The sequence below is a fragment of the Sorex fumeus genome, unplaced genomic scaffold (genome assembly GCF_029834395.1).
Source record: "Sorex fumeus unplaced genomic scaffold, SorFum_2.1 ptg000149l, whole genome shotgun sequence".
Taxonomy (NCBI): Eukaryota; Metazoa; Chordata; class Mammalia; order Eulipotyphla; family Soricidae; genus Sorex; species Sorex fumeus.
In genome coordinates, this window is record NW_026606206.1 from 6495749 (window position 1) to 6509045 (window position 13297).

General features: G+C 45.1%; 2 protein-coding genes across 3 annotated transcripts in view; both read left to right on the forward strand.

Moving 5' to 3' along the window:
- The window catches only part of PIP5K1B (phosphatidylinositol-4-phosphate 5-kinase type 1 beta), a 403907-nt gene that overhangs the window by 91945 nt on the left and 298665 nt on the right, over window positions 1–13297 (forward strand). The window lies entirely within an intron of this gene.
- PABIR1 (PP2A Aalpha (PPP2R1A) and B55A (PPP2R2A) interacting phosphatase regulator 1) lies at window positions 1743–4647 on the forward strand. The gene has a single exon (XM_056106898.1). The coding sequence runs from the start codon at window positions 1824–1826 to the stop codon at window positions 2820–2822; it is 999 nt and encodes a 332-aa protein (XP_055962873.1). The 5' UTR covers window positions 1743–1823; the 3' UTR covers window positions 2823–4647.

Consider the following 13297-nt stretch of genomic DNA (forward strand, 5'->3'; position numbering starts at 1 on the left):
GCAACACTCCTTTACCCCTTCATGCCTCTCTCTTCCGGTATATTTCCCTGAAGGGATATATTTTCTACTGGCCCGCCCGCAATTCATGTCTTCCTTAGGCCTTAGCACCTGGTCTTCTCCAGGCTTGAAACAGATATCTCCCAGCGGTCAGCATAACTTGCTTCTTCTCCTCATTTAGACCGCAGCCCCGTCTTAACTAAATGAACTCCCGAGCTCCATCACATCCCCTTATGGTTTGCCACTATCTTAAGGAAGTGTTCCCTGATTTCATTTCTGTCCCCCTCAGTAGAAATGAAGTGTCCTCATGTTGGGAACTATTTCTAGCGCAGAGTCTGGCATGGAGTAGACATGCAGGGAAAACAACCACAACAGCAAAAAGCAGACACCAAACTGGACTGACTTGATATGAAGGACTAAGGATTAACCCAGGTTTAATGAAATAAGAGCTTGTATTGATTACATGTGCTGGTTTTGTTTAATTAAGAGGATCTACTGTTTTTTCCTTTAGCAAAGCCCTCATGCAGTACGAACATTCCTGCACACACATATCCGTGTGCTGGATCTATGTATGACTAAATAGAGATAAATAGGCAAGTACAGGTATTTCCTCCCCCGTCCCCACAGCGAGTTATCAAACTTAACTATGTATTGCCCTACTCCTGAGTGTGAAGCACCATCTGCTCTGTTCTACAAGCTCAGTTTCTCTGTCTTTCCTCTCGTAAGTTCTTCACGATCACGACCATCCTGTTGTTCGTCGATTGCCTCGAGTAGGCCCCAGTTACGTCTCCTTCGTCCTAGCCCTGAGATTTTTTTTTTTTTAAAAGTGCCATATTCAAGGCTCTTTCAGGGTTAGGTGAATGAGACCCATCATTGTTACTGGTATTTGGCATATTGGGTACGCCACGGGGAGTTTGCCAGACTCTGCCATGTGGGCAGGTTACATTCGGTAGCCTGCTAGTTTGTCCAAAGTAGGAATGAGATAATAAGATGCTTCTGGGAACTGGGTTTTATAGTCTCTGGGCCTTGGCCGTTGATGGGATTACATGATGCCAAGGGGCCAGTTGGTGGGCGTGACCCCTGCCTACTGGAAGGTAGAGGATCAGGGTGGAGGATGCTCTCCTAAGTTCTTATGTCCAAGTAATTCTGTAAGTGCAGCCAGTGAGATTTTCAGTCCCTATTACCTGCTCTCTTAGAAGCCTGAACCTTAGTTTTTATTGTTCTCGGGATAAAAAAAAATAATAATAAAAAAAAAAACCTGCCCTGTTCACATCTCCAACGCAGACAGGCTGACACCTTAGCTGTGCAATGAATGAGCCAAACCCTTTTAGCCTGCACCCTGCCTCCCCCTAGTCCCTCTAGCCCCAGGCTGGGGGGGGGGGGGGTCAGCCTCTCCACCAGGGGTGCTGCACCCACCCGCCAGTTCTGCCCCCAGGAGCGTGCCCTTTCCTCGGGGAAGCTCTCTGTGGTTGGTCCGGCCCCCCTCCAGGGTCCCACGGAGCCAGCCAGCTCTCGTCTTATCGGCCCCAGACTCCGGGCACACAGAAAACTTCATCCCTCGCCCCTCCCTCCGCTCCTCCCTCCTTGCGGGGGGGGGGGAGGGAGCGCGTCGCAGCCGTGACGCGATCAGCAGGCGCCGCGGGGCGAGACCGCGCAGGGCGCCTGCGCGGAGGGGCACGCATGCGCAGGGCCGCGAGCCCGCTGACAGATTCGCGGCGGCGGCGGCGGCGGCCCGGGGCTGCAGGGCCGCAGGGCTGCAGGGCTGCAGGGCATGGCAGTGTTGGGTCTTTGATCGAGCACCGCGTCCGCCTCGCTGCGGCCCCGACATGGCTCAGGAGAAGATGGAGCTGGACCTGGAGCTGCCTCCGGGCGCGGGCGCGGGCGCGGACGCGGGCGGGGGCCCGGCGGAGGGGAGCTGCGGCGGCGGCGGCGGCGGCGGCGGCGGCGGCCCCCCGGGCGGCGGGGGGTCCACCCTGCGGAGGTCGAACAGCGCCCCCCTGATCCACGGCCTCAGTGACACTTCCCCCGTGTTCCAGGCCGAGGCGCCGAGCGCCCGGCGGAACAGCACGACGTTCCCGGGCCGCCACGGCCTGCTGCTGCCGGCCTCGCCGGTCCGCATGCACAGCAGCCGCCTGCACCAGATCAAGCAGGAGGAGGGCCTGGACCTCATCAACCGCGAGACGGTGCACGAGCGCGAGGTGCAGACGGCCATGCAGATCAGCCACTCGTGGGAGGAGAGCTTCAGCCTGAGCGACCACGACGCCGCCGCCGCCGCCGCCGAGAAGGCCGCCGCCTCGCCCAAGCGCGTCGACTTCGTGCCGGTGTCCCCCGCGCCCTCGCCCACCCGGGGCATCGGCAAGCAGTGCTTCTCGCCCTCGCTGCAGAGCTTCGTGAGTAGCAACGGGCTGCCGCCGAGCCCCATCCCCAGCCCGACCACGCGCTTCACGACGCGCCGCAGCCAGAGCCCCATCAACTGCATCCGGCCGAGCGTGCTGGGCCCCCTGAAAAGGAAAAGTGACCTGGAGCCCGAGTACCAGCCCAAGCGGTTCTTCCAGGGCATCACCAACATGCTGTCCTCGGACGCCGCCGCCGCCGCCGCCGCCGCCGACGGGCCGCAGCTGTCAGACCCGGGCGGGGGCGCGGCCGCGGCCGCGGCTGCGGCTGCGGCTGCGGTTGCGGCGGCGGCGGATCCCCTGGATGGCAACAGTAGCAGCGCGGGATCCGCGTGTAACTCGCCCGCCAAAGTCGTCGGCGCCGACTCGCCCGTGTCGCCTGCCCAGGCGGCCTCGCCCTTCATCCCAGTAGATGAACTTTCATCTAAGTGACACCCACCCTCCCACCCACCCATCCCCAGAGACTTGTTGGGTTTTATTTTTCCCTCCCTCCCACCCTAACCGCCGCCCCCCCCCCCGCCCCCCACTACGGAGGGGAAAAGGAAAAAAAAAATCAAGCTGGAGCAACAAAGCACTGAACTTGGTGGATTCGTTGGAGGCTTTTTCTCCCCTTTTGACCCCTTTCCCCCCACCCTTTTTTTTTTAAAAAAAAATTCTCTGAAATGTTGTTATCCTAGAGAACTTTTATGTCCGATTCCTGCAGATGCCCTTGAAGTTAGTGTAGTCCTATTTTCAGACTTTTTCAACCCCCCTCTCCTCCCCCCCCCATAAGTGTGTTGAAGCATACGACTTTACGCTGCTAATATGTCTAAATACATATGTTATCCCTTGATTTTTTTAAAAAATAATTGAGAGCTCTATTTATTTATGGGATTATTAATAAGTTCTGATGAAATATAAAATGTTGAATTAATCAGCATCGTAAACTGATGTTTTCAGATTTCGTATTTCGTGCCCACACTAATTTTTAATGTTTATTATCCGTGGTTGCTCATTTCTATCTGATGAACAGTACTTTATCTATTTTGCGTCTATTTTTAAAGTGATGTTTTAACGTATCAAGCCGGTGGTTGTCTGCGTTACCCAGGAATCCTTGGATATTAAGTTTTCTGGGTTACAGAGTGGATGGATGGGAGGAAAACAAAATGAAAAAAAAAAATAAAGTTTGCAACAAGTCTTTTTCAAATCAAGCATTTAGAAGTAAACATCTAAGAAAACTATTTTCTGATGAAAATAACTTTGTTAACGCATCAAATGTAACTACAGATAAGGTAGGGGCGTGGGGGTTGTTTGTTGTTTTTGTCAGAAAGTTAATTTTCTTGCTTATAATTCTAAACTGAAATGGGACAGTGCCTTGCAGTCTTAGCCCACTCTGTGCAGGCTGGGACCAGATTCTTTCTGCTGCTGCAAATTTAAAGCACAGTTCAAATGTAGAGAACTTATGGGAAGTCCTGTTGACTGTAAGCAAAACTCTTGGGCAAATAATTCTTTCTCAACCATCAGTTTACTCTAACTGCGCCTCAGTGGTAATCTTTACCAACAAGGAGCCCAAGCAGCTAACCAATGGTTGTTTTTTTGCTCTGCCCACTGCCACCCTCCGGGATTTCCCTGTTCAAGAAGGAAGCAGTTGTTCCCTTGCCAACAGGTTCTTCCTCTCCACCTCCCATCAAACTAGGGCATCATCAGTTAGAGAAAGGAACAGTGTGATTTGTATTTCTGACCGGGAGCAACAGGAGAACTGTGAGATGATTCAGGAAGTGCTGGTAAAAGCTACAACCGGAATTGACTGGGGGATGTCAGTTCATTAAGGGTCAGTGACTTGCAAGAGAAAAGTCAGTGGAGAGTCACCTAGGTAAATCATTTCACTTAGGTTTTCTTCAAGGTTTGAGTGTGACTTATTTTTCCCCCTTTGCCTTTTACACTTAAGAAAATAACTTTTAAAACTTAGACTTTCCTGTTATACCTCATATCTTCCTTACCCAGACCAAGAGGCAGAAAGGAGGAATAGGGTGAGGGTTGGGGATAAGGGCATTAAAAAAAGAGAGAGATCAAGAAAAAATAAAATCTGCCTTTCAAAGGGACTTTAATTACAATGTGGAATTTCTACAATTATGAGAATAAATGGAACTGGTCAACTTTGAGAGCTACCTGAAGAATTCATTGAGATAGCACCAAGGGTAAGATGGTGTGTGCAGGTTTACACACTCTGTTCTGGCTACTAGTGTTCGTGTGTTCGAGTCCTGATCTTGATTTTCAAATTCAAGCCTATTACATTTCGACTTTCCCACCTTAACCTGCTTCCAGCGGCCTTTGAAATCACTGTTTTCCAAACAAAATTCTTTCTCACTGAACCAGTTCTTGAGTTAAACTAGATCCATGTGATATTGATTTAGTTCTCGGAAGTAGAGGCCTCGAGAAGCACCTCCGACTTCCCTTTTCACTGTCACCTCCTTACTCACCAATCCCTCGAATTTTTAGATGCTTCTTAAGTCCCTCCCTCCTCTCTCTTCAGTGTCCCATTGTGGCTTCCGTTTTGCCTTTCTCAGTCTCCCATCTTTTTTCCCCTCCTTTGTAGCTGTTTTCACACTGCCACAAAAAGTGATCTTTCTAAAACATGAACTTAGTTTTTTACTTTTACTCTTTACTTTTACTCTTTACTTTTACTCTTTACTCTTGCTTGAGAATGTTCCCCCATTTCTTAAGATTTGCATTGCTTTTCTTTTTAATCTGAGGTATTAATAAGCTTCTTCATTAATTCACTCCTCTAAACCAGTTTTAATCTTCCCTTCATCCTGTCCCCAGTACACACCCTTCCTTCTTAATGCTGTAAATTCTGACAATTTTATATTCTCTAATATATGGTTTTTTTTTTTTTTTAACTTTTGAGTAGACTGTTTCTTTTCTCCAAATGCCATTCTAAATGTTAAAAAAATGTCACTCCTTTTCTCAGTCATTACCCATTATCCATTTCAGGCAAAAGCTTGCTTGACTTTTTTACTGCACATGAATTTTACTGTGAGGTAGTTTATACCTTCTGATTATCAAAATAATGAAATAGTGTAGGTATTTAATCTAGATGCCTACATAGGAAAATTTGTCTTCCCTTCCCATAAGTAATTTCTGTTAGTTGATTTAGTTTGCCCAATATCTGTTATTCTCCCTTTCCATGTACGGTTGTATATCTTAGGAAACCAACCTGTCATTCACATTTCTCTTCCTATCTTTCCTTCCACGTAATCGTTCCCCAGGTCTTGATGTTATCTGTCGGAATGGATCACCTTGCTCTGTCTCTTCAGCCACCCTCCTACAGGCTATCTTGGTCTCCTGATTGCCACCTGTTCCCTTCATATTCACTGCAATCAGCAACCCATTCCTTCTCCAGAGAACAGTGGGAGGGATCCTTTTCAAGTTGCAGATCGGACCCTTCCATCTACTTAAAGCATTTGATTGGCATCTTGTTGGTTGTTGGTAGATACCGAAATATCTTAAACCTGCTGGGGCAGCCCGGTGGAATCTAGCCCTTACTTCGTTCTTCCTTTGTTATGCCCCTCTTTAACTATATGTTCTTTCCTTTTTTAGATCCTTTCGCTAAATATTTCTTATCCTGGGGCTAGAGTGATAGCACAGTGGGTATGGCATTTGCCTTGCACATGGCCGACCTGGGTTCAATTCCCAGCATCCCATATGGTCCCCTGAACTACCGCCAGGAGTAATTCCTGAGTGCAGAGCCAGGAGTAACCCCTGTGCATCGCCAGGTGTGACCCAAAAAGCCAAAAAAAAAAATAAATATTTCTTATCCTTAAAGGTACTGAGAAATCCTTATTTCCATAAGCTTGTTTTTCTCCATAGACAGTGAGTTTTAAGAAACAGTAGGCATTTGTGTAGGTAATTTGCATTATCAAAACTTCATTTTTCTGTAGAGTGTAAGGGCTTAGCTCACTAAGAATTACTTTTGAGGTATTAATACTGCTGTGTATAAACTTGGTGGTAGAAATCCCAAAGCACATATCAACATTTAAGCTGAAAGTGTAGTTTGTACACCTAACAGACCTCTATGGCATATTTTACCTTATTATGTTTTGTTGAAATCATGTAAATGGGAAAAAAATAATCAGTCACCAAATCCATAAATATAGGGTGTTAAAACTGAAGCAAGCATTTTAAAATGATTGTAATCCAGAGTAGCCTATATCAGGTTGTCTTCGGTGATAAACATTATTCCAGCCGCTTTTGTATCTCATCAAGAGACCTCTCAAAATATTTGGCAGTAAAACGAGGAGAAAGGGTAAAGTCTTACGAGAGAAACAGGACTGAGTTGTTGTTTTTTTTTCCTTATGGCATGTCTAAGGACAGTTGCTAGAATGATGACTTAAGGGCTTGTGTGGCTTATGTTTCCCAGATTATGTCAGGGGATCGAAGGGAGTTGGCCTTAACAAGGAGGACTGGACGCATTATTCATTTTGAAATGGGAAAGAGATTGGAAAGTTCAAGATAGCAGTAAATGTTGAATTGATTTGCTGCTGCTGAACTTTAGAGGCATAAAGGAAGGAATAGAAAAAGTGGGAAGACGTGGTACTGAGAAAATTGCTATTTTCTAGTTACTGCAGGTCTAGGATATTTAAGGGGCAGGAGTAGGTCTGGAAGTGTGAGTGAAATGAAGAGTCAGTGTCACCTCTGTAGAAACTCTAAAGCAGTAACTGAAGGGTGAGTGTATAGTGTATAGTTTTTGAGTGATTTTGGCACCATAGTGGGTGCCAGATTGCCATTGGATTAGCAGATGTAAATGACGGAAGTTGGACTGACCTCAGTTTGGGAATTGGTTAAGTGGGTACAAGGTAAAAAGCCCAGGCGTGACGCAAATAAGGATTCTTCTGAAAGTGTGGTCAAAAGACCTTGGGGATAGTAGAGTCACCTTTTATGGGAAAGTCTTACTTTACAATCAGGCAGTACAAAGTATGCTGGCAGCCTGATTTCTGTAGAACTTGCAGTTTTGTTCAGATTTTTTTCAGGGCTATTTTTTTTTTAATTTTTTTGGCTGTTTTGTTCATGGAATCATTTCAAGTTCAGCAAGCTTTGAGTTCCATTTCTTTGGTTTTTAAAAAGTTCCGTCTTAGTAATCGTTGTGACCAAGACAAAACTCCTTATGCCTTTCTTGTTTTTCCTTCAAATAAAACATTTTCTTGGGTTGGAGACATAGTGGAGGGACCGAGGCACGTGGCTTATGTGATGAACTCATGTTTGATTCCTGCACTGCATAGGGCCCCCTGGGCACTGCCAGGACTGAGCCCTGTGCACTGCTAGGCATGTAGTGCCAGTTCGTGACCCCCATACTTTCCCTGTAAGAGTTGAAAGTGCTTGTGTCAAGCTCTGATCTCGATTCTTTTGTTTTCTTTTGGGACACAGTTCAGCAATGGTCAGGGCTTAGCCCTGGTTCTGTACTCAGAGATCGCTCTTGGTGGGCTCCAGTGCCCTATATGGTGCTGGAGATAAGCCAGACTGGCCACTTGCAAGGATAAGTGCCTTATCCATGGTACTATCGCTCCAGCCCCTCTGTTCCAGACGCTAAACAAATGTATTCTTTCATTCCGTTCTTGCTGATACCATCTGAGTGCTGTTATCCATGCTCGTCTTATAAATGAGGGAACAGAGGCAGATAGTTAAAGTAACTTGCTCAGGATTCCAGAAAGAACGAAGTAGGTAGTGTACTGTGATGGTGAGTAAGGATTGTGGTAAGGATTAAATGGATCGGTGTAGGTTAGATCTTCACAGCCTTGCCTGGCAATTTCTGCCCAAGAGTCAGCTCCTGTTGTCATGATGACGGTGGCAACTGTTGTCATTGGCATCTAGCATGAACTTGCTGAGGCATCTTCTCTCTGTCATTCTTGACTGCTGAAACCCATTCTTCCACTGTCAAAACAGTACCTTCTCTCCCTTCAAGGCAATTGAGATTTCATGAAGTAGACGTTTCCAATGTCCGTGTCTTTGTTCTAGGGAGAGACGCTTCCCTCTGTGACCTCCACCTTTTAATTCAAGTCCAGCTCTTGGGATAAGGCAGAACAGGGCTAGGGCAGGGCTCTCTGGGTTACAAGCCTTTTCTGGTCAGAAACACTGGTTCCTCTGTGCACAAACACGGGTTGCTCTCTTGGGTTTTGATTTTCAGAAACCCGGAACTGATTTTCCAGTGTACTCCCGCTGTGAAATAGGATTGGTATGACTTGGCAGCCAAAATGTTCATGATCGTGATTCCTTCAGTGCTGTTTGCCTTCCCCAGCAGGGAAGCAAAAGCGGATCTAATAACTAAAGCGTCATGGGAGGTGCACCTAATAATCAATACCAACATCTATTGTGTACGCGGTATTAGCGCCACACTGTTTGCAGAGATTCTCACGTATGAGCTTAGTCAATCCTCCTGACAGTCACTTCAGATAAGTGCTGTGCTCATTCCCATTTAACAGACGAGAAAACCAAGTATGCAAGGCCCTATAACTTTTTAATTTTTTCCATTTGAATTTGGGTCATTAAAAATTTTTTTAAACCAAGACTCTATGGTTTCTAATGCTATTAATGGTTTCTCATGCCCACAATTCCAGCACCGCATCTGTCACCATTGGACCTATTTCCCTCCCCCAGGGACTTCCCTCGCTAGCCCCCTCTACTCAATTGCGTGGATGGTTTTTGACTATTTCTTATAAACAGATGCCTTCTTCCCCATTTGAAAGGACGCCTTTGCTCTTTTTTTCCTCCCCATCTTGCAAAGTGCTGCCACTTCTATTTTTGAGTGGAATGATACATTTATTTTCAATGATGACTTTTGATATTAACTACCACTATGGAACCTATCAGAAGATTCCTTTTTAGAATAATATGTAAAAACATAAAGTGATATGCTTACTGTTTGAAACAAGAACCCCTCAAATAAATTTCAGATTGTTTTCTATGTAAGTGCTCTGCTCAGTCTGTTATACTTGGTCTCCCTCGCTTAGATTGTCACTTGGAAAGAAACAGTAATGGAAGTCCTTTTGGACTTCATTCTCCCCCAGCTAATGGATGACTTTTAAAGGAACGGTAACAGAAGTTTTAAAATATAATCCCCAATGCTTTACTACCTACAGAAATTACAAGAACACCATCTTTTTCCCCAAGAAACTTGTCCTCAGAAGACAGAGGTTTAAAATTAGAACAGTTGAGTAATCTGTACTGCACTGTACTGTCCTCCCGTTGTTCATCGATTTGCTCGAGCGGGCACCAGTACCATCTCACAACAAATTATGAGACTTGTTGTTACTGTTTTTGATATATTGAATACGTCGTGAGTAGCTTGCCAGGGTTTGCCGTGCGGGTGAGATACTCTCGGTAGCTTGCCCGGCTCTCCGAGAGAGACAGAGGAATCGAACTTGGGTCAGCCATGTCGGCCGCGTGCAAGGCAAATGCATTACCCGCTGTATTATCACTCCAACTCAGTTGAGCAATCTGTGAAAAAAAATTTTTTTTCTTTTCTTTCAAGTATATGAAAAGTTCACTGGTAAGTTAGAGGGCCTAAGAAGAAACATTTCCTTTGAAAATTATTTGGAATTTGTGCTTAGCATGGTTTCATATTGTCCTGATCCTTCCTCAGATATTTTGAAACAATAGGAAGTTCCAAAATCCTAGTACCACTTTAAAAATTCAGTACTTAGAAATCACTTCAAAAGTAACTTTCAGTCCAGTATATGCATTGTGAAAATAATAGATGACGTGGAATGCTTGCATTTTGTGCAACTAAGGCCAACACACCTATACATTTACACAGGAGTGCACATGTGGATGTGCGCGCACACACACACACACACACACACACACACACACACACACAACTTACATCCTCTGACCTGCATTATCCTTGCTCTCTGTTCTTGTAGCCATCGGAGCTTCTCCGATTTCACACCCCGTCTCCTTTTCTCTGTTGTTTTCTTCCACAGGTAGGTTGGTAATTGGTATATGTACGCGTACTCACAGACACCTCAACAAATAGTTGGCAAGAGTGTGTTAGCTTTTGATTTTGCATCAGCTTTCCAAATTCCAGGTGCTGCCCTAAAAGAATATTTGGTATTTGTATCTAGGATTTCTTTATACCTGATTTCTATTTGTTTTAGAACCTCGGTGGTAATTGCTTAGGGAAATGTGAAGACCATGCGTTAACTAATTCTAAGGCAGTTTGACTGAAACCAAGGAACAACAAACCTGTTGCTTTCATTTTACCTGCAAGAGTTCAGTTCTGCATCAGTGCCAGGGACAATTCTGGTTCCTTTCCAATCGCCTAAAATGGTCTTCCAAACCAAACTAACCTATAAGGCTTGGCCCAGCCAGGCATATTATGAAAGACAATTAAGAAAGATCTTTTGTGTCCTCACTAAGTAAAGTGGCTGGTTGAGGTGACCATTCTTGCAATTCAGGCAGTCCCTTGCTTTAAGGACAAAGAACGGTTTTACTGTTGCAATGCCAGGGGGATTACTGGAACTACGCAGAAACAAGTAGCTTATTGAGTGCTGGTGTCTTTTGGAAAGAAAAACAAGCGGTGTGATGGGGGTGATGGGAGTGAGGAAATGATAGATGGATTGGGTGTTTCTTTTGGCGTTCGAGCCTTTCCTTGGACTATCATCATGAATGCCTTATTGAGAGGAGTGACATTAATGGTGGTTTTCCTCGTAAATTTTTATTTACTTTTTATTGCACTTCATTTTGGGATTTGGATTTATACTGCAGTGTGTTTTTATGAATCTCTTTGACAGAGTTTCTTTGCCTTAATTTTCTCTTCGCAGTCTTTTTTTTTTTTCTTTAAGTGTATATGATGATGATGATCAAGTTACTTGGAGTCAATAAAATCCTTCGATCTCTTTAATCTAATAAGTTTGGGCCAGAGAGATAGAACAAGACTTATGGCAGTTGCTTTGCACACTGCCAGCCCCACTCTCATCTCTAGCACTACATGTGGTCCCCTGAGCATCACCAAAAGTGGCCCCAAAACATCAAACAAGCAACAATTTATACTAAATTTCTAATTCAGACTTAGGGTTCTATCCCTGTCTTTGTAGTCTTTGCCAGGCCCTGTTTTGCCACCCTTCTTGTTACCAGACATCGGGTTTTCTATTCTTGTTTTTGTTTTTGCTTCATTTTTTACATTTTGACTAAACGTTCCTAAAATGCGTACCTGAAATGTAACTAAATGGATCCCTCCCCTTAATATTAAGGTTGACTCAAATAGTAGATTATGGTGTGGCATTTGTACACATTATCATTCTATTATCTATTATCTTATTATCTCATTCCTACTTTGGACAAACTGGCAGGCTACCGAATGTAGCCTGCCCACACGGCAGAGTCTGGCAAACTCCCCGTGGCGTACCCAATATGCCAAATACCAGTGACAATGATGGGTCTCATTCTCCTAAAGAGCCTTGAATATAATCTCAGGGCTAGGATGAAGGAGACGTTACTGGGGCCTGCTCGAGGCAATCGACGATTAACAGGATGATTTGTGATTTTGTGATTGTGATCATTCTATGAAGCTGCAAATAGTGATCAAATCATGCAGTTGACTGCGACTTGGATGAAACTAGAGGATATCATGTGAAGTGAAGTAAGTCAGAAGAAGAACAAAAAATAATGGATGGTGTCATTTATCTATAGAATAATAGCTATAATAAATCACTGTCAGTGTCCTCCCATTGTTCATCGATTTGCTCGAGTGGGCCCAGTAACATTGTGAGACTTGTTACTGTGTTTGGCATATCGAATACATCACGGGGTGCTTGCCAGGCTTTGCTGTGAGTGCAAGATACTCTCCGTAGCTTGCCGGACTCTCTTAGAGGGGCAGAGGAATTGAACTCGGGTGGGCCATATTGGCTGTGTGCAAGGCAAATGCCCTACCTGCTGTGCTATCGCTCCAGCCCAGCTATAATAAATATATATTTATAAATATAAATACTTAGCTATAGAATAATCAGAACAACGGAGTCAAAGGTATCAAAGGGGAGATACCTAGATTACTCTGGACCTGAGATTTACACATGAGAAGTATAGGGAAGGAAAGAAATTGAGGGAGGGAGTAAAAAGAGGTGGATGGGTGGTAGCAGAGGCAGGAACCAAGTGCCTCAGTCACTTCAGTGATGTAGCGATTTATTTATATGTTTAAACCACAGAGCCAGCAACACCTCAAGCAGGAGACCCAAATCACAATAGCTAAACTTTAAAATGTGCCTGGTAAGAAGGTAGATGGGGAGTGGGGTGGGGGTGGGGGTGGGAAGGAACCTAGGAAAACTGGTGACAAAGGGAAGTTCACTGGGCTGATGGGATTCGTGTTGGAATCTTATATTTGAAACTTTACTATGAAGAGCTTTGTAAATCACGCTGCCTTGATTTTTACAAAAATACTTAAAAAAATTAGAAAACACTTTATTCAAATTATGCAGTACGAGTGAAAGAAAGCCTGTCTCCATCCATGTGTCTCCGTAATTTAGGGTCCTGGGCAGATTTCTGAGCTGCCTGATATCACCTAAAGGCTTCCTGCTCTCTGCTAGCGATGTCCTTTCTTCCCTTCTTCCTCTATAAGCCCTATGGGCTTCTTTCCTTCTTTTCTTAGCGTGTTAACCCTGAGGCACATCTTTTGAAAGCCTGTCCTTAGTAATGTCCCCAGCCCTGGTTTCTTTCTTTGGTGGTAGTTAATAGGCCAATGTTATCTGGGTAAAAGGTAAAGGCCCTCCCGTTGATCATCGATTTGCTCGAGTGGGCCCAGTAACGTCTCCATTGGAGACTTTGTTGTTACTGTGTTTGGCATATCGAGTACGTCACGGGGAGCTTGCCAGGCTCTGCCGTGCGGGCGAGATACTCTCGGTAGCTTGCCGGTTATCTGGGTGGTATCTTTTTTTTTT

Coding starts and splice junctions, on each gene's coding strand:
- PABIR1 (XM_056106898.1), top strand. CDS start 1,824: ATGGCTCAGGAGAAGATGGAGCTGGACCTGGAGCTGCCTCCGGGCGCG.